The following is a 21,857-nucleotide window of genomic DNA, read 5'->3' on the forward strand; positions in this document are numbered from 1 at the left end:
GGGGACAAAAGAGCAGGCCACTTGCTTTCATTTGCACTAGGGTTTTGGCCAATCGGACCATCCTTCCTCAAACCCTCCCGCCATGTGCACACAATACTTCTTCCCCTAGCGTCGCTGTGGACCCTGCACGGCCTGTCTCCTCACCTGCCTCCTCTGCCCCATCATCCCTTCCCTCGCTCACTCGGCCACACACAGCGTCCCCTTCCTGTGTGTGACACGCAGTGCACCTGACCGAGCCCAACTCTGGATGTCTATACTGGTCGGTTCCTCTGTCTGGAATGCTCTCTCCAGCCAGCTTGGTTGGCTCCCTCACTTTGTTTAGATCTCTGCTCAAACGTCATCTCATTATTAGGGGGCACCCCTTTCCCCTCGTTCCCTATGCACCCTGGTCATGCCCTTATTTCTCCCTCAGCTCTCACCACCAGTGACGTGTGATGTGTTCACTTGCTTGTTTGCTTACTGTCTGACTCTCTGCATTGGATGGTGAGTACCATCAGGGCAAGAAAGTCCCCCATTTTGCTATTTCCTTGATTGAATAAAGACTCTGTAGCCTAAAATGTAAAGAAAAGCAATGAAGATCTAAGTCTTCTGCAAGCTGTCACTGCCTGTATGATGTACAAAATAAAGACAGTTTCCCCTTTAGATTGTTTTTTGGCCAGTATCCCTTGTCCTTCACCGCACTTCCACTGCCATGTCCTATAGGTTCTCTCCCTGAAACTTTCTCCTTCCTTCAACCAGCTATTGTTCACGGAATACTTAGCAGGTTCCAGGTATTATCTCTTACGCTATTCTCATCTCACTATTCCCACTACTGCCCGCTCTGGCTCCTGCCAGGCCAAAGTGAAACTTCCCACCCGCTGTCACGGCCTCCTTTTTCTTTCTGTTGGTTCATCCTGTTGGACACTAGATGAATTTCACTCCCTTTTCCTCCTCAAAATTCTGCAGAGACTTCCTATTGCCTATTGAATTAAATAGAGATAACTTATCTCACCTTTGAAGACCTTCCATAAAATGCCAATTTATCCATGAGCCCCATTGATTTCTATTTTTAGAATATGTGCTTTAGTTAAACTAGCCCAGTTGTTTTTTTGTTTTGTTTTTTAAATTTTTTTTTATTTATTTTACAGAGACAGAGAGAGAGTCAGAGAGAGGGATAGATAGGGACAGACAGGAACGGAAAGAGATGAGAAGCATCAATCATCAGTTTTTCATTGCAACACCTCAGTTGTTCATTGATTGCTTTCTCATATGTGCCTTGACTGTGGGCCTTCAGCAGACCGAGTAACCCCTTGCTCAAGCCAGAGTCCTTGGGTCCAAGCTGGTGAGCTTTGCTCAAACCAGATGAGCCCGCGCTCAAGCTGGTAACCTCGAGGTCTCGAACCTGGGTCTTCCGCATCCCAGTCAATGCTCTATCCACTGCGCCATCACCTGGTCAGTTGTTTTGTTTTTTAATGTGCCCATACACTGTTCCCATTTCTGGAAATAACACAATTTCTGTCTGCTCAAATGCTGTCATCCAAGGGCACTCTTAAATGCCAACACTGGGCACCTTCCCACCTGATATAGCCTCCTTTGAACTCTTATGACACCAGGTTAAAAACACCTTCCACATTCTTCCCTCGGTTATTGTTATCTGCAGGGAAGGAGTTCCTTATTTCACCCAGTAGAAAATTCTGAAAGGGGAGAACTATATTTTCTTGTTCTTTTCTTTCTTTTCCCAGAAGCAGCTAAACTACAATCTTGCTCAATACACATGTTCATGTGCTCTTTGCTGAATTAAGTTTTTTTTTTTTTTTTTTTTCATTTTTCTGAAGCTGGAAACAGGGAGAGACAGTCAGACAGACTCCCGCATGCGCCCGACCGGGATCCACCCGGCCCGCCCACCAGGGGCGGTGCTCTGCCCCCCAGGGGGCGATGCTCTGCCCATCCTGGGCGTCGCCATATTGCGACCAGAGCCACTCTAGCGCCTGAGGCAGAGGCCACAGAGCCATGCCCAGCGCCCGGGCCATCTCTGCTCCAATGGAGCCTTGGCTGCGGGAGGGGAAGAGAGAGACAGAGAGGAAAGCGCGGCGGAGGGGTGGAGAAGCAAATGGGCGTTTCTCCTGTGTGCCCTGGCCGGGAATCGAACCCGGGTCCTCCGCACGCTAGGCCGACGCTCTACCACTGAGCCAACCGGCCAGGGCTGAATTAAGTTTTTAAGAACACACCATGCCAAGTGCTCAAAGGCTTAAAAAGGAGAACACGGTGCAGTGTTCGCCCCGAAGAAATGGACAATCTAGTTATGGAGATAAGACTGCTTATTCAAACTGCAAATTTCTATTCAACTTTCAGCAAGTAATTATTGAGAATCTCCTGTGTGCTAAGTATAACTCAAGGCAGTATTATAATGAGTGGTCAAGAGCAGTGACGCAGAAAATAAATACTAATAGAGGTGGACTCTGGGTGCATGTGTACACATGCTGTGGCTGCCCCCGGGTGACAAAATGCCACCTTCTGGCTTGACGAGGCAAGTACCACAGGCTTACCCGGCGATGCTGTGTATTCCAGGTGGCCCAGCTGGGGCTGTCTGGTGATTCTGTAGGTTAATTCCGCAGGCTTACTCTCCTGGTCGGTGGCCGAGAGCTGCAGCGTGGTGATTTTCTTCACTGAGTTTTCATCCAAGATCAGCCCTTTATTAGTGGTAATGACTGGTGGGGATTTGTCTTCTGAAAATATTAGACATAGTGATATGAAATGGGATGTTTTCAGCCTCCTTTCTTCGATTCTGGTTAACACCTCAGAATAGTCCTTAGAGCCGTCTCTCAGAGAGGGAGAGTGCCCCAGGGAGACAGAGCTTCATACAGCAGCGGGGACGTGATTCTAGATTTCCTTACCACTTGGGTAAAGGAGAGGCTCAGCCTCAAGCCAGTTACAATATAGATTATTTAACCTCAGAAATGCTGACACATTTTTAGAAATGCAACTAATGTCCCCTTACCCAAAACACTGATGGAAAAGGACTGGTTGATCAATTTGTTGCCTTCTCCATCAACCACATCGAATTTAAAAACAAAGCTCCCACTGGGTTCTCCTTTTCTGTGACTGTATTCTACTTGGCCTGTAAAAAGGACAAAAAACAATCAAGATCTGCTATTAAGGCTTTATGTTCATGTTTCTGAAGGGTGAGGTGGACATTTGACTGGTATCCACACCAAGGAATCAATGAACACCTTCCTCACTTTGACATTACTTTGGGCATTTTAATTTAAAGTTTTCATTTCCTCCTTTCTTCTCCCACTACAGACTTTCTCATAGAAAGTGCTCATATGAAAACCACCCCCAACAGTATTGCTCGTGGCTAAGGCCCAGCTGTTGGGAAAGAGTCTGAGGAAGTCTCATGAATAACTAGATCAGCAAAGTTGCCCGTGTGGAAATGTGCACTGACCACAGCCATGTCACTGGTGTGACCCTGTTATGTATCCACATCACAGGACAAGAGCACGCCAAGCCGTAGCCCACATCCTCCCAGAAAGCCTCACTTCCAATTCCCAATACAGCCTTCAATAATTTTTGGAACAACATAAGATATCACTATCCAACAAATAAATAGAGAAACAAAAACAAACTCTCCAGAGAAGTCAAAATATTCCAAAGGGAGAAGTGCAGTGTGTGAACCCACAACATCACTTCTAAGTACCTAGCAATGTAAATATAACCAGATCTCTGGGACGAGGCGCCTGGTCTCATTTTTCAAGAAGAAACACTAATATAAGAAATAACCAAGGAATTCCTACACCTTTGCTAATTCTGCCCCCCCTCCCCATTAAAGTACATACAGGTCCAGTGAGAATTATTAGGCTGCTACCAATTTTACGCGTTAGTACATAAAGAGAACCCTTATTTCTGCTCCTAAATGGACCTTCACATCATCAGATGATGTTGGATAGTTTTCCCCCCGCAATATGTAACTCCCTCCCTCTTTTTTTCCACCTCTGAAAGCACTGTACAGCAACTACATAGCATTTAACATTTACGCTTTTACGTGACATCAGCATTTCCCGAGGAGGGATGAGCTATGTAATCTCCCCAGGCAGCTCCGATTTATGCCCTCCCATTTTGCTTAGTTCATTAAGTTGCACTCCTTGGAGAGCTGAAAAGAGATACAAATTGTTCACCTAAGGCAGGCATGATTTTCACTTAAATCCATCCCAATTCACTTCTTTTTTCCCTTTTCTTCTCTCACATACACTTTTTAGCAGCACAGGAAGTCAAATGACTTTTCCCTTCTCAATATCCCCAAATTTCATCAATGCTATGTTAAAAGATGAATGCATTTTAGCCAAGAAGGACAGTTAAAAAAAAATTGAAGAGCCAAGAAAGAATAAGTGAAGCTATAACTCAGTTGTTATTCAAAACAAAGAGTGAGCAGTTTACTGCCACCGGCTACCAGGCGTCTAACTCCCACTGCGCTTCTATGGGAGAAGTCCGACAAGGTCTGGGAAGGCAGAGGAGAACCGGCTGACCTTGGCTGATGTCAGCCTGGCTGAAACTGCGGATGGGGCCGTTGACGGACACTTGCTCCGGGCTGCCACGCTTTACCATCTGCAGGCGCCCTGCACCAGGATCTTCTCTCATGATGAACATCACGCGACTTGCATCTGAGTCCTTGTCAGTCACTTTCAAGTGCTGCTCTGTGAGGCGTGCTCTAGACCCTGGAAGAGAATGGGAGACGTAGGTCATTCTCCATCATCGCCTTTGAGTAGGATACCAAATGATTTCAGGAGACTGAAGACTACATCATCACACACTCTCTGGGTCTAAGGAAGCATCGTGTGCTTGTCCTTCCGTTTCCAGCTGAGTTCCTGTTAACTTCCCCAAGTGAAACAGTCCCGACCTCCCCACGTCCTAGTCAGATCTGAGCCCCTTTCCTCTTCTGATTCCGTCTCACTGGCTCCCTGTGCTTGCTCTAGTCCCTATCCTTTAGTACTGATATCTATTTCACAACTCCTTGCTCTGTGCTATAAATCACTCCTAGACCCATGAGAAAACCTGCTTCGACCCGGTTTATTTACTGTCTTGGGGATCACCAAATCACAAAAACTGCTTTAAGTAAACTCTGGTTGCCATTTCAGAAGCAATAATCACAATCGTTGTTTCTCAAGACAGAGGACATAGTGAGGATTACAGAGCCGGGAACCGAGGCTATGGGCCCTGTGCGCTGCACCGCTGTTGGGGACGGAGGCAAAGCCCTGGCTACTGGGCTGGCTCCTCTTCTCAGGGCCTCGACCCTTGCTCTTCTGTCCAGCCATTTTATCATATTAAAAATGGTAAATTCTGGTAAAGTAGGTCCTAGTCCTCCTGGTGTTTGGAGAGACAATCTCCCAAGGGCCCTGAGGGGCTCTGCCCATTCTTGCTGGGGAATGCCAAGAACGCAAGGCCTGACCACTTTTTACCCAGGCCATTCTCAGGGAGGAGGCGATGTCTCCTTCTGGGTCAAAGAGCAGGCTTCCCTGTTGCTTAGTATAACACGAGGATTTCCCAAGCTCAGTGCGCCTCTCCTGCAGTGCCTCCCGCTGCACCGGAAGGCATCCACCTGGGCCTCCGCACCAACACCGCGAGACTTGGAGGGCAGAGAGAACCAGTGCAGACCCGCTGATGGCAACGCTGCCTGGTGTACTGTCGCAAGTACTCGGTCTGGGCCCTGGGATCGTGTGTCTTCCTCCAGCATCCATGAAAGAATATCAGGCTAACTCAATTGCTTGTAAACAAGGTAAATTAAATCCCAGACCTAATAGTTGGGATCTTTGGGGATCTCCAAATTTTCAAATACTTTTATACTATATTTTTACTACAAAATACACGTAAAACTAAGAAGAGACAAAAGAACTTCAGTGGGATGTAGATGCTCTGTGGGCAAAAGGCCCACTCCCTAATTAACATCCACTGCAATCTGACTTCGAGACTGCCATGTGTCACAGGCTGTTTATACATAAGCAAACCTGTGAATGTCAGACCCCAGAATCCCATGTCAAATGTTCCCAATTATTTGCAGAGTCTCTTTTAGCACACGATGACTGTCCAATTGCCCCACCATGCCAATTTCTTTTTTTTTTTAATAAGCCTGTTGAAATCCCGCTGGATTTCTTTTGTTGCTTGTTTCTGTGTGGGGATGGTTGGGAGTGGCAATGTCTGGCCTTAGAAATACTATCAATTTATCTCAATTTTCTCCCAAATTCATAGACATAGGCATCTGGCCCAGAGATTCACACTTGTCATTCACAACTTTTAGTGTCCCTAAAACAACACTTCTCCCCAATTCCACTGTCCCTGAGTTCTGAATACTTAGCTCCGAATCCTCCCACAGAGCGAACAGGGAAGGAAGCATTGGACCATGACAAAGGACCACAGCCACTCTCTTCCATTCTCGTGGTACCTGCTGAGAGCTGTAGGCCTCGGTTAACGGCCACGTGGGGGGCACCCCCTGGCGGCAGCTCTATATATATCTCCATCCTCCCTGTGTCCATGTGGAGTCCATCGGTGAGAGAGAACCGGAACTCGTCCACGGCCACACCAGGACCGCCAGGCACGTACCCCACCAGCCCACCCAGGATGTCCTGGTAGGTGAAGGAGGAGCCCTGGTCTAAAATCCTCCCATTCTCCAGAAGCTCAGAGGCAGGCTGTCTGTGGAGTAGATGACCTGAGGAAGGAAGTATAGAAAAAAAAACAACGCGAGAATATATATATATATGGAACCAAAACACTGTCTGAGTTTGTCAACTAGCGTGAGCCTGGGTGGAATGTCAAGTGCCTCAGAGGTTCTTGGTGACACAAACATAAACGACCCACAACTTAGTATTTTATAAATAAGTGCAGACTGCTTCCCTATGGCCTCAGATACAAATGAAGAAGATAAAGTCCCACTTTTCCTGGTTAAAAATCTCTTAAGGAGACGACACAGATGGATGTGGTAATAAAATGGCTTAGAAGTCAAATCCCACTCCACGAATTCAAAGTCATTTCATTATCTAACCCTTATTTTTCCCTTCTGCAAAGTGAACGTCGCACTCTTCACACGCTGCCTTCCGCTGAGGGGATCTGGGATAGGAGATAAACATATGTTTGGAACTCCTTTAAAATTCGGAAAGATGCTGAGCATCTTTGGGTGGAGACATAATTTTCTGCTTTCAAGGGCAGGGGTACCACAGTGGGACGGTTACAGTGCTTCATTAAAGAAAGTGAAAATGAATAAAAGCAGCCTGAACTGCAGCGACCAATAGCCTCTTCACGTAACTCTCCAGTAACAAGAATGGTTTCATCCTTAAGAGACCGACAGGTGTTAGGATGGATGCTTGGGAGATGGAAGTTCCAGCTTTTGGTAATACCAGGGAGATGGCACTTAGAAAAGAAGTAGGTGCAAGATTCCCACGGTGGCTTTTATCCCTGGTTTAATCAGGAAAAGTAACTTTTTTTTTTGCCAAAAGAAAAAGCTCATAAAGACATCTTTTAGGCTTCTGACCCAGCAATTCTCAACCTTTTTCTCTCATAGCACACATAAATAAATTATGAAAACTCTGTGGCACCACAAAAAATATATTTCCTGTTGATCTGACAGAAAAAAAAAAAGATCCAAATTTGATTCATTTACACCAGATGGCTATTGTGTTGGCTGTTGTCATTTTTTCTCTTCGGTAACCTAATGGAACAGCGGTCAGTACCCCTGACTACATAGTCGGGTGTTGCACATTTTAACAATTCTTACAGCACATTGGTTGAAAATCACTGCTCTAACTTGAAGTGAACACCTTTTGTAATTAATAACAAGGGTGTTCCTTGCATAAGAGGGCCCCAAATTATCAAGCGATGATGCTTTCTCTGAGAAGACAATTTGCAGACGCCGAAACCTGCTTCGCCTGAGGTTACATAGGAACACGAGAAAATAGCTGAAACTGAATTTCAGAAACACCAATTACCTCGGATTCAGGCATTTAGAGTAACCACTGTCTACTGTGAGCCCAAAGAATATCAGCTAGCTGTAAATCTGATTTGTGCGTTGATGCAAAAAATAAATGCTATAGAGGCAAGGCAGAAAAGTAACTGACATCTACGTGTTTATTCTAACAACCGTAGGTGCCTCAATTAAGAAGCTTTACAGAGCAGCTGTGTCCTACCGTGGTCAGGCTTTTGTGTCAATACAAAAATCAGCTCATTATCTGGAGTGTCCAGGTCTTGCAGGCTCAAAGAAAAATTGCTTATCACCACTCCCGAGCTCAGCCGTACGTGGAGAGGCAGCAAAGTCATCCTGGGGGGCTCGTCATTCTTCCTCTGATAAAAGCATAAAATATTAGGTCTCAGACAGACACTGGTTTAAGAAAGAACAACACACATTATTCAGAGAAAGTAATGGTGCATCAACCTTCACTATCAAAGTAGCATTTAATGTGTCACCTGCTTTGACTCCCAATCAACATGGTTAGTGTCAAAGGAGAGCAGTCACACAAACAAAACATCCCCTTGCAAAGAAACTGCAAGACATTCTACACAAGATCTTCTCAGATCTTTTCTGTAGGTACAATGGTCATAGTTTCCAGACAAAAACTGTGGATGTGTGGTTAGACAGGTACAAGCAGATTTGGGGGATAAAGGCACATTATTTGAAATCAGAACTAACTGTCTTAGAAAGCCCTGAGCACAGCACAGTATCTGTGTGAAGACACCACACTTGAAAATGTGAGATTTTAAAGTTGTCTCCCTGCCCGTATGCCAGCGCCACCGTCATCACTGTCCCTGAAAAGTGCCAAGGTACCATATGTTTTATTTTCTCAAAGCAAGGTAGAGGGTATTCCATTCTAAGTTTTACCTTTCTCGCCCTGGGTTAGTGGAGCAAGCCTCTGTATTTGCACCAATGAGAATAAATACAGCGTCAAGGAACACATTTCTTTGATGTGACAATTTAATGAATAAGTGCATTAAAAAATAATAAAATGTAACTATGTATATTGAACCACATACAATAATTTCAGGGGAAAATTGGAATATGTTAGTTTTCATCTAAATATAAGATTGGCAAGGTTTCTCTGTCTGACCCTCACAAACTGTTTTTTATATAAGAGAGAATAGATTTTACCCTGACAAGGAAGTTTAGATTTCCAAGTCAGACCATCCCCAAATGCCAGCCTTAATTGTACGTTTCCTGTAGGTTAGGGTTATTTTTTCAAATTAACTTCTAAAACCGAGGGTCATATTCAATCTTCATTGCTTTTGAGTTTATATGAAGCTATTTCACAGTGGGATGTTATGATCAAAGGCTCAACTTCTCTAACTTCCAGAGTCTTTACCTCGATGGTGATATTGATGCTGTGGATTTCTGAACGACTATTTCCATCACTTACATAAAAACTAAAAATATCATGGGTTGGCTCAATGCTTTCATGAACACTCTGAAAGTAGTAAATGTAGTTTTCCAGGACATCTTGAATGAGGAATGATGCCTCTCGGTCACTGGTGGTAGTTCCCGGGCCAAAACGATCACCTGCATCAACATCAAGAGAGAACTTTTACCTTGAGTCTTGGCTTACTAGGCTGAACTAGAAAACATGGCAGCATTATCAACAAAAGATGAAATCGTGCCTGAGGGTAAAGGTGGGAAAGTAGAAGGAGCAGAAGACCAAGAATCGGAAGACCTTGGGTTAGACCCCAGGTGAACCACTATTTCGCATCTATAAATGGATTTATCTGCCCTGCTGGTTCCATGGGAAATCAAATGAGATAATATGCATGAAAGCACTCACAACATTACTATTTTATAAAGCACAGAATAAGTGACTTGTTAGAAATTTTTGATAAAGTAAGTGCTGGGGCAAGTAATGACACAATAGCAAAGGTTCTACCTTAAGCGTTATTTAATTTTAAGACCATTCTACATGGCATGTCCTTGCAAGAAGAGCCCTCTTGCTCTACATAAGAATAGGTTAGGCCCCGGCCAGTTGGCTTTGTGGTAGAACATTGGCCCAGTGTGTGGAAGTCCCGGGTTTGATTCCCGGCCAGGGCACACAGGATAAGTGACCATCTCTTCCCTCTCTTCCTTTCTTCTCTCCTTTCTCTCTGTCCCTCTCTTCCTCCCATAGCCAAGACTCCATTGTAGCAAAGTTGGCCCGGGGGCTGAGGATGGCTCCATAGCCTCTGCCTCAGGCTCTAGAATGGCTCTAGTTACAGCGAAGCAACACCACAGATGGGCAGAGCATCACCTCCTGGTGGGCATGCCAGGTGGATCCCGGTCAGGTGCATGAGAAAGTCTTTCTCTCTGCCTCCACACTTCTCACTTCAGAAAAATACCTCCCCCCAAAGAATAGGTTAACTGTATGCCTTTTTAATGTAAGAAAAATCTCCTTAAGCATATTTTCATTTGACCTCTCAGTTCCTTAATGAAACTTCAGCATGGGTTGAGCTCAGCGCCTAGAATGGTCCACCAGGACTATTGTGATACTCAAGGACCATCCAGAGCCCAGATGGCATTCAGGTACTAAGACACTCAGGTACCATTCAGAGCACCATAGTAAATGCTGCCTCTAACACTTCCTTTCATGCCAACCTCAAAGACTGTAAAATACCAAGGGGAAGAGTAAGTGCTGTTTACATGATGGATGACTTGTTTCTTACTCGGTCTGAGTTTCTCTAATTGATTTCAAATAGTTATCAGTTTTCTAAAAAATGAAAAAAAAGAAAAAGAAAAAAAGAAACCCCTGTGTCTTCAAATATTCCCTGAACACATCAACAAAGAAAATTATAGACAATTTGAAATCAGCCAGGCTTTCTCTTTCCTTCTTCCATAGACCTTTGCAAGGGTCAGGTCGTGTATTAAAAGGCCACTGACTTCCTGAATTGTAGATAGTGTTATTTTGTTGTTGTTGTCCTCTCAACAGAAAGACTAGGAATTAAAAAGTGTTATTTATAAATTATTTGAATTAGGAACTCAAGACAAATATTTTTTCTTCAATTACATAAGTTTTCTCAAATTTTACCCCTCAAATTTGGCATCTCTTGTTAACAGAAACATAGAAGAGTCTAACCTCTGGACATACAGTTCAGGGTTCGCTATCATTCCTTCAAATTCTTATTTTCTCTTTCCATTGATCATTATCAGTGTGAGACATGGGGTCTTTCTCTCTCTTTCTCTCTCTCTTTTTTGTATTTTTCTGAAGTGAGAGGTGAAGTGGGGGGGGGTAGTGGGGGTTGGCAGACAGATTCCCATATGCGTCCAACTGGGATCTACCCAGCATGCCCGCCAGGGGTGATGCTCATCCCATCTGGGGCATTGCTCTGCTGCAACCAGATCCATTCTAGTGCCTGAGATGGAGGCCATGGAGCCATCCTCAGTGCTCAGGCCAACTTTGCTCCCATGGGGCCTTGGCTGCGAGAGGGGAAAAGAGAGATAGAGAGAAAGGAGAGGGGGAAGGGTGGAGAAGCAGATGGGTGCTTCTTCTGTGTGCCTTGGCCAGGAATCGAACCCGGGACTTCCACAAGCCAGGCCGACACTCTACCACTGAGCCAACCGGCCAGGGCCCGGGACCTCTTTATGTGGATCCAAAATAGCATAAATAAAGTACATAATTCTTAAAAATATATTCAAATAGATTAATGACTTATTTTCTGTTATTGGAAAACAAGCCATTCAACAAGTGAATCTGTCACTGAAGATTTAGCATCAACCCTTCCAATTTTTAAAATTGTACCTTTTATCTTTTTTTATGTACATCATTATGACTTCCTTTTCTTAAATGGAATAGACTACACACAAATTAAACAGTTGTCAGTGTATGCAGGCTATCATCATGAATATCTATTACCACACTGCACTAGAATACAGCGATGCCCTGTAGGTAAGCAGGGTGGGTCCTGTCCTGTTTGTGCTGGTACTGAATGAATATAGATTCCATGCTGTTGGATTTTATACTTAACTATATAATTATTCTGTTGCTCCTGGTCTTGCTGGTAAGAAGCTTCAGCTGCTCCTTCTAATGTTTTTAAAAAGACATTCTTCTGATCAGCTGGATTCTAAATCTAGGTAACTAGTTTCACATACACAAAACAGACTCAGTTCTTTATACCCATGGAGCAAAGGGTAGGGTCCTTAAATTATGTGCCTTGGTACAATTATTTGTCCTCGGATCCTTTCTTCCTTACTTCCGGGTTCATTTTAACATGAGTAGTAGTTTTCCAAGTGTGGCCCTTGGACCAGCATCAATGGCATTGCCTGTGATTAGGGAGAGATGCAGGCCCTGGCTGGCTCAAAGGATAGAGCAGGGGTTGGGAACGTATGGCTTGCTAGACAAATGTGGCTCTTTTGATGGCTGCATCTGGCTCACAGACAAATCTTTAATAAAAAAAAATAATAACGTTAAAAATATAAAACATTCTCATGTATTACAATCCATTCATTTCCTACCGCTCATGTTCATGGTTGCGGGTGGCTGGAACCAATCACAACTGTCCTCTGGGACAACACCAAATTTTTATTGGATAATGCATAACGTACACAGGTCGTTGTATGGCTCTCACGGAATTACATTTTAAAATATGTGGCATTCATGGCTCTCTCAGCCAAAAAGGTTCCCAACCCCTGGGATAGAGTGTCGGCCTGGTGTATAGATGCCCTGGGTTTGATTCTAAGTAGGGCACACAGGAGAAGTGATCACCTGCTTCTCCCCTCCTCTGTCTCACTCTTCTCTCCCTCTTCTCCTCCCGCAGTCAGTGGCTTGATTGGTTCAATTGTTGGCCCTGAGTGGTGAGGATAGCTTGTTGGTCCAAGTGTCAGCCTCAGTTGCTAAAAATAGCCCAGTTGATTCAAGTATTGGCCCCAGATAGGGGTTGCTAGGTGTATCTTGGTGGGGGAAGATGTGGGAGTCTATCTCTCCTCCTCTCACTTAAGAAAAAAAAAGTAGAGAGAAATGCAAACACATGAGCATCATCCACCTCTTCCAACAGGAACTCTTATGTGCTGGCCAGGAAAATGTTTCCATAAGCCCTCCCTGTGAGACTTATGGACATTAAAGTTTGGGAACCATTGTTAGAGAGGTTGAGGCTTGCCAGAAATTTGACTTCTGGACTGGTGAAATACTCCTCTGCATGCATTCCAGGCTAATGTAAAACTGTGTTAGGAAGGCTTAGTAAGAAACCATCTGGAGAAAAGAGAAGGCCAGGGGCAACCATCCCTTGTGGATTCTCCACCCTTTGTCCAAGCTCTTCCCTCTGTGAGAAATGCCATTTTCCCTCTTCCCACAGTGACTTCCACTAACCCTTCAAGTTGCAATTCAAAATGTCACCTTCTTAGATTTTCTCCGGGTTCCCAGGCAAAAGTAATTGTTTTGTCCTACGCACTTTCACAGTGCTTTGCTCCTTCCCTGTCCTGGCATTTTATATACTGTGTAATTAATTCATCAGCCTTCTGTCTGTCTCCGACTCAGGGCAGAGGCTGTGCCCTACTCATCTTTATAACCATTGTATCTGGCAACAACATTTTTGGAGGTAAATCTAACTCAGCAATAAACAAATCTAAGTGCACACACACTGAGAAGCAAGATGGGGAAAAGCCCCAAGATTATCTCTAAGAAAGCTTTATCGCCGCTCAGTGAATTTCCAGGAACCAGGCTCAGATCGCAGGTGCCATGCTCACCACAGACACCTTCAGTCTATGGCCTCTCTGTGGGAGCTGCTGGCAGCGTGCCAATTACAGCCAAGCGCTGGCATTCAGGAATCGCACTGCAGAGGCAGCAAGCAGCACAGTAACCTGCCAGGACCTGTCTCAAACCACCCGTCACTGCGGTCTTGGAGGGCCTGTGGATGGAACACATCCTTCTCGCTTCTCCCTCTCTGGGATAACCACCAAGGGTAGTAGGTCCAGGGCAGATAGCAGAGGAGGGAGGATGTGAGGAGAGGGTCACAGATAAACAAGCATGCAATTCAATTCACGTCATATCTTTGGAAGGAGCCGAGTCATAAGCTATGGTTTGGCTAACCTGCAGCTGTCTCGCAATAAAAGGACAGAAAATTTTATTTCCTTGACACTCAATTCTGAGTGTAATCTACAAGGCCCTCCATCTCCACTGCTGGTACCCTGCTCTATTTTTTCCCCCATAGCATTGATTTACCTCCTAACATCTTACACAATTTTTCTAGGTTTCTTATCTGACTCCCTCCCAGGATCTAAGGCACCAGGAAAGTAGTGGTTTCTGTCGGTTTTGTTTACTGATGCATCCCTTCCTCTTGAAAAAGTGCCTGGCACATAGAAAATGCTCAGTAAATTTCTGTTGAGTGGATGAAATCTTCCTTCCTTCCATTCCTCTAAAATGGTTCCATTCCTCTTTAGTTCCCCATGTCCAGGTTTAACTGGAAGTGGTTACCTCCCTCTACCCTCCTTTCTTTTTGGGTCTAAAAGAATTCTACAGCAAAGCTTCTGCTGGTACCTGTTCCTGTGTTCTCAATGCAGCCGTACTTGGGCAGATCACTTAGTCTAATGATGGCATCTCCCTGGAGGTTGTCATGATCATCCGCAGCGAAGAAATGGTGAAATGAGAGGGGGGTTCTCCCTCCCTCCTCAACCTGAGAAAGAAAAGATTGCAGAGAGTCCTTGGGCGGTTGCACATAACTATGCTAAAAGGAACCGAATTGCAAAGTGCTGCCTGGGGTGACCTTCTGGCATCAATTTCACTTCTTTGAGGAGGCAGATCCTTTACCTACAAGATGAGGAATGTGCACACTGCTGAAGCCAGGCAATCTTTTAGCGCCTCTCAAAGCGACACTCAGGCACGATGACTTGCGTGTCTCCCTTCAAAGTCGTGCTGCCTTCAATGATGGATCTGGTTATAAAGCAGCCAGCTCTGGCCCATTCTAATCACCCACCTCGTCACAACTGCACAACAGGATGGCTGCCTGCCTTCCACATCAACATTCAAAAGCCCGCAGCTAGAGAATGATCCTCCAGTCCTCCTTCGGACATCATGAGGACGACTGTCCTATAGGTGTTCCCACGCAGAACAGAGTCCCGTTCATTCCTTTACAGTGAGCATTTATAGAGGTGCAGAAAGAAAGGGCTCAACATACCCAAAAGCTAGTGCTTGCCTTAATGTCAAGGAGGGAAATAAATCAGGACAAGTAAAAGCAGTTGCTCACACTAACTTTCTCCTTTAGGGCCCTGTTTTGCATGCTCACTCTGCAAGCTGAGCTTGGTTTTTTCCTAGCCTGCTGGATATGACCCAGCCCTTTCACTCTGAACAGCTCTTGGCTATATGTAGGAAGATCAACAGGTTACAAAGTGGAAGGTCACCGGGCTCTGGGATTGAGGGAGACCCAAATGGCTGTGTAAGGTGTGGAAATGGGAAAATGGGTAGAATGGCAGAATCATTTAGAAACAACTCAGTTTTTCAATTTTCAGTTGCTCGACAAAACCAGAAAAGCTGAACTTTTGGCATTATGATCTATACAGACAGCAGGAAGAGGAAACTGAATTAACTTTTATGGATTGACTACAACATGCCAGTACTATACTTTTTTTTTCCATACTGTTTTATTAATCGGCAGATCAATCTTCTGAAATTACTAATATTTTATATATGAGGAAATTGAAGCTTGGAAAGATTATATAACTGATTCAAGGTCACTTAGCTACTAAGTAACAGAACTGGTACTGGAACTCAGGTCCCGGTAACTTCATGATCGGGATGCATTATCTGGCTCCCTCACCCTCCCTACCCCAAGGAAGCGTCAACATTCTTCACCATAAGTATAAACTGGATTTAAGGAATGACTTGGGGGACATTGTCCATACCCCCATACTTTAGTATCCGCTAACATTAGATTATAAACTCCTCAGAGATATATTTCATTTCTAATTTTACTCCCCCCATTATACACATCTAACATTTATGTTTGACACATAAATATTTGTTGACTAACTAAACAGTGTGGGTATAATGATTTGATTTTCTGCATATGATCTTTTTTTTTTTACTGTTTGAAAAACTCACAGTTGAAAAGAATACCTATCTTGTTACTATTGCCTAGATACTTTGAGGAAAGAACTTGGCAGCCAATTTAGAAAGAGATTATTTACATCACCATAGATCCCAGCTCTCTGTAGCACTCCCTGTTTATTGATCTGAGAATTGTTTACCGTGATAAGGTCAGCAAATGCAATGACTGGAGGTGGATTCTTGACAGGAGTGATCATGATAGTAAACATCTGATTGTCTAGACGGTTGTGATCCATATCAGACACCGAGAAATGGAAGCTATCAGTAACCAGCTGACCTTCGGTCTCAAACACAGCTGAGTACCTGCAGAAGCCACGAGAAGAAACAAATGAATGAGCTACACTGAGAAGCCAAGTAAGATGACTGCAACTTAAAAGCAATATAATCTTTTAAGGGAGCTATTGGTTACTTGTTAATTTTTTTTTTTACTTTGTTCCACTTCATTTAAAAAATATTTATTTTGTATTGAATTTATTGGGGTGATAATGATTAATAAAATTATATAGGTTTGTTCACCACTGCAAGTAAAGTTTCCTTCCATTACCACACATCTTTTTTTTTAATTATTGAATTTATTGGTGACATTGGTTAATAAAATTATATAGGTTTCCAGTACACAATTCTATAATATATATATTATCTGTATACTGTATTGTACACTCACCACTCAAAGTTAAGGTTAACTATGATATTTTAACACAATTTTTAAAAATTCTGTTAAGGAATACAAAGTGGTTACGTACTTAATTTTCTTGTTGTTAATGTCTTCCATTGTGAAATTGGCAACCTCTGAGATTTCTTCCACTTCCGGTCCTGAGGTTCTTAAAAGAGTACCATACATGGGCAGAGAACTTAACTGAATCCAGATCTCTGAGTTGGGGGAAGAATCATCCTAATCAGGCAAATATGACATTAAGACATGAGTGCACATTTGCAGAAATGACTACTTCCAGTAGTTAAAGGTCATGGGTGCTTCCTTCTGTGCTAACTAGAAAAGTCTCCTTCCCTTTGTGATAAAGCAACACCATTTCTAATTGCATAAAAATGCCAGTACTTATTCCTCCTAAAATGCCTCTTTGATCATCTTTTTTTCCCAAGAGTAGTTCAAGATAACAGTGGGGAAATGCACTTTAGGCATGGGGCATAAAACAAAGAGACAGTCTTTTGTTACTATAAGAGTCACAAGGGGTTTTATTTTTATTACAATCATCTAGTGAAGAACAAAGCATGGTCAGAGACATGTCATCTTTCTAAAATCATAGCTGTGGCCTGACCTGTGGTGGCACAGAGGATAAAGTGTCAATCTGGAATGCTGAGGTTGCTGGTTCAAAACCCTGGGCTTGCCTGGTCAAGGCACATATGGGAGTTGATGCTTCCTGCTCCTCCCTTCTCTTTATTTTCTCTCTCTCTCTCTCTCCTCTCTAAAATGAATAAAGTCTTTTAAAAAGTTAAAATCACAGCTGTAAGCTTCTTCTGGAATTTCTAAGGATGACTTGCTTTTTAGAAACAAGTAAAATTCCCTTATAACTTAGTGAGGGAGAAAATTCTGCAAAACAGAAGGAACAGAAGTTACTTAGCTCAGCCAATGACTCATTTTAATGCTGAACATTAAAAATTTTTAGTTTAACAGAATTTAGGAAATCTTACAGATTTCATTTTATTGGACTGAAAAAACCATTTCCCTTCCCTTTCGCATTGCTTATTGGGAAATAAAGTTGGCTTTCTTTGTCTTTACATAGACAAAAATTGAATGTCTTAATGAGTAATTTCTTCTTTTTTAGGGATATTTTTGGAAATATCTAGAAGACAGGCAACATCTTCTTAGAAAGTTTTCTTTAGTCATTACCCGCTGATATGAACACAGGGCCACTATATACACTCCTACCACAACAGTGAAGATAAATCATTGCATAGTTTGGTATACTCTCAAATGCCACTTTTCACAGCTGTGTTGTACAGTTAGTTGAGGTAATGGGTCAGAAATGTGAGCACAGATACATGGTGCCCTGGGGGCAGAAGATTCTAATCAGTTCTCATTTTCTAGACTGGGAGGCCTTTTTAAATTGGCTGTTCAGAGCCTCCAGGCAAGATCACAGAACTTTCTGTATTTCCTCTCATCTCTGGGCACCAGAAAGAAAGGAAACTCAAATTCACTGAAGCTGCAAAACTTTGAAAGATTTCCCTTCAATTTATACTTTAAGAGTTTCTCTATTTTTCCACATGGATTGTCAAATACAATATTCAGGCTTCCAAAAGACTACCTCCTAATATGACTGTGAGTACTCCCTGGAAAAGAATTTTAAAAAGACAGCTGAGAGTTCTAAGTATTGTCTTCCAAGATGGTAATAAACTACAAGGACAGAGGTCCCGACTCTTGATTAGGAGTATCTTCTAAATTCCTCATTGACAAATCCTGGTGAAGAAGTACTTTTCATGTCAGGCACATCTTATTATAATATTCCAAATCTCAAATGACTGCAGGATTTTAGAAAGTGTGAAATCAGCTACATCCCTCCCACACACACCAAATTCTGTCATAATTTAAAGAAGTAACTTTTTTTTTTTTTTTTTTTTTTTTTTAGCAAGAGAGAGGGACAGATAGAGACAGACAGATGAACCATCAATTTTTGGTTGTGGCACCTTAGCTACTCATTGGTTGCTTTCTCATATGTACCTTGACTGGGGTATTCCAGCTGAGCCAGTGACCCCTTGCTCAAGACAGCCACCTTGGGCTTAAGACAGCCACCTTGGGTCATGTCTATGATCCCATGCTCAAGCCAGTGGCCCCATGCTCAAACTGGTGAGCCTGCGCTCAAGCCAGCAACCTTGGGGCTTTGAACCTGGGTCCTCTGCATCCCAGGCCGACGCTCTACCCCAGGGGGCCCCAAACTACGGTCCATGGGTCGCATGCGGCCCACTGAGGCCATTTATCCAGCCCCCGCCGCACTTCCGGAAGGGGCATCTCTTTCATTGGTGGTCAGTGAGATGCATCTCGTGCTCCTGGAGTACTGTATGTGGCAGCGCCACAAAGCGCGGTGTCACTCATGTACAGTACTACTTCCAGTGAGGCGGGACACACGTGTCACGGCTCTGGAAGCGCATCATATCACTTGTTACGGCTAGCAGTGACAAATATGGAACCGGACATTGACCATCTCATTAGCCAAAAGCAGGACTATAGTTCCCATTGAAATATTGGTCAGTTTGTTGATTTAAACTTACTTGTTCTTTATTTTAAATATTGTATTTGTTACCGTTTTGTTTTTTTACTTTAAAATAAGATATGTGCAGTGTGCATAGGGATTTGTTCATAGTTTTTTTTTTTATAGTCCGGCCCTCCAACGGTCTGAGGGACAGGTCCCCTGTGTAAAAAGTTTGGGGACCCCTGCTCTATCCACTGTGCCACTGCCTTGTCAGGCAAGAAATTACTCTTAATGGTGTATTTTGGGAATCATAACTTTAATATAGTCGAATTTATCAATCTTTTCTTTTGCGTTAGCACTTTTTGTTTCTTGTTTAAGAAACTCTTCCTTTTCCCAATATCATAAAAATACTTATTTTCTAAAAAAATTATAAAACTGTCCTTATGACATCTAAGTACTTAACACCTGGAGCTGAGACCTGGGTGGGGTGTGAGGCAGTGGTTCCAGTTCTTCGGTTTCCCCATATGAACACTCATTCTGTGCCTGACATAGTTCCTCCTGTCTCCATGAGTCTGGCTTGCTAGTTCCCACGGATGGTCTGTATCTGGACTCTCCGTGTCGTACTGTGTCACACTGCTTTAATAGTGCCGCTTTATAATAAACCCTGATATCTCGTAGGGCAAGTGCCGGTCCTCCTGCATTTTTTTTTTCAGAATATTGGCCCTTTGTTCTTCCTTGTATATTGTAGAATCAGCTTATCAAGAGCCATAAAAAGTTCACTGGGCTTTTGACTGAATCTCAGTTGAACAGAAAGATTACTTTCTGGGAGAACTGATATCTTTTTTTATATTAAATCTTCTTATTCATGACTATGGCAAACACGTCATTTATTTAGTGCTTTTTAAAATATCTGTCAGTTAAGTGTTAAATTTTCCCTGTAGAAGGACCACCTGATTTTTGTTAGACTTTGTCCGGTGCACATGATTTTTGTAACGCTATTTTAAGTGGTATCATCCCTTTAGTTACATTTACTGGCTACTTTTTGCCTATGTATAGCAATGCTATTGCTTTCTTAATCTTCTATCTGGTCTCTTGGTGAATTCTTCTATTTCTAATACTTTGTCAAGAGACTCATTTGGATTTTCCTTAGAGTCAGTCATAGCATTAATTATCCCTTGAATTTACATGTCTCTTGCTACATTTATTCCTAAACATGTATTATGCAATATTATAAACGGTATATTTTGAATTATTGTAGTGTTGGCTGGTGTATATAAATCACTATTAATTTTTAAAAATCAATCTTAGGTCATCCTCCCCATATTACAGATGAAGAAAACAATAACTGAGCCCTAAAAAGTTAAGTAATTTGCTAAGGGTTACTATGTCAGTAAATGGGGAACTTGGATTAAAACCCACCTATTCTAACTACAAAACCCACAGTATCCCTCCTCTACGTGTTTGCTTGCAGTGCATAGCAAACTGTAAAAAAAGAAACCACATTAATAAGCAAATCACACAGAATCCCCTTTTTCCCTTTTGTCTCTCCTGACATCTAATTAATGAACTCTAATTAAGAACAGGCTCTCCTGCTCCTATCCCTTTATATCCTGCTTCATTTATGACCAGATTTCATATGTCTTTTCCAACCCTCCCGGATGTTCGCTGCAAACTCACTAACCATGCATAGCTGGAAAAAATCTTCCCCTTTATACTAAGTATATATAAAATTCTTCTACAGCCCTCAGAGAAAGCTGGCATATGCCTTCGCTAAGTCTTTAAAATATGCTATGCTTTCAGCAGGCGAGGCTGGTTCTTTCATAGTCTCTCTGCTCTGGTGGGTGAATTCACATTCTATCAATTTTTGAAAACACACGTTCAGTTGCCAAAGGGCTTGCATTTTTATATGCAGCTTATAATAAGCAGTTAATGGGTGGGAACGGCTCCTGGAGTGCAATTTGGGTCTGTCACACATTTTTCAAGGCTTGGAGATCTATTGATTAAATCCGTATTCATACATTTTTATGAATTCATGAGTTTCATAAAATTCAAGACCATAACCTGTGGTAAAAGTCACCAGTCAATTAAAAAAGAAAAACAAAATCAAAGCCGTTCTGAAACTGTACAAGACCCCTGAGAAGGATCAGGGTGGAATGCAGTTTCCCGTAATTTAAGAAAAGACAATCTGAGGGGAAAATCTGTGCAAAAGCAATTGGCGAAATCGTTCCCAGGCCAGTGCTTTATCTTTCGTGCTGCTACTCAGGACTAGATTTTATAGCCAGACTCTTCAGCCCAGGAAAGGATTACTTAAAACGTGTGTGTGTGTGTGTGTGTGTGTGTGTGTGTGTGTGAAAAATTCAGTACTAAGAATGACTACCATTCACATAATCATTTCTATTTTCAAAATATTTGTCAAAACTTCTCATTACTATGTTTACATAGAGAGTTCTTATCTGTTTACAACATACATAATTGAAAAATAAAATGTATTATCCTCATTATCCTTAGCGCCAGAAGTAAAATCAAAGAAAGAAGATGAGTTTAATTAACAAGAACCACTTATCAAGTTAAGGCCAGATGAGAATAAAAAACCCCACAGACCTAGAGCTCCTGAACTCCCCCTTGGCCCCCTAACCCCTGCTCCTCTTGGGGCGCGGACGGAGGGTGAGTGAGAAATCTTCAGGAAGCCTGGCAGAGAGGCACTCCCGAG

At 42.9% G+C, this 21,857-nt stretch overlaps 1 protein-coding gene across 2 annotated transcripts in view; it reads right to left on the reverse strand.

The window, feature by feature from the left end:
- The window catches only part of FRAS1 (Fraser extracellular matrix complex subunit 1), a 514,100-nt gene that overhangs the window by 90,868 nt on the left and 401,375 nt on the right, over positions 1 to 21,857 (reverse strand). For both annotated transcript variants that reach the window (XM_066279180.1, XM_066279181.1), the window contains 9 exons: positions 16,748 to 16,896; positions 16,145 to 16,307; positions 14,439 to 14,574; positions 9,315 to 9,508; positions 8,148 to 8,301; positions 6,413 to 6,676; positions 4,503 to 4,691; positions 2,978 to 3,097; positions 2,526 to 2,705 (listed from right to left, as the gene is read on the reverse strand). In XM_066279180.1, the coding sequence (XP_066135277.1) occupies positions 2,526 to 2,705; positions 2,978 to 3,097; positions 4,503 to 4,691; positions 6,413 to 6,676; positions 8,148 to 8,301; positions 9,315 to 9,508; positions 14,439 to 14,574; positions 16,145 to 16,307; positions 16,748 to 16,896 (1,549 nt within the window). The remainder of the gene's footprint in view (positions 1 to 2,525; positions 2,706 to 2,977; positions 3,098 to 4,502; positions 4,692 to 6,412; positions 6,677 to 8,147; positions 8,302 to 9,314; positions 9,509 to 14,438; positions 14,575 to 16,144; positions 16,308 to 16,747; positions 16,897 to 21,857) is intronic.

The sequence above is a fragment of the Saccopteryx bilineata genome, chromosome 5 (assembly GCF_036850765.1).
Source record: "Saccopteryx bilineata isolate mSacBil1 chromosome 5, mSacBil1_pri_phased_curated, whole genome shotgun sequence".
Classification (NCBI taxonomy): Eukaryota; Metazoa; Chordata; class Mammalia; order Chiroptera; family Emballonuridae; genus Saccopteryx; species Saccopteryx bilineata.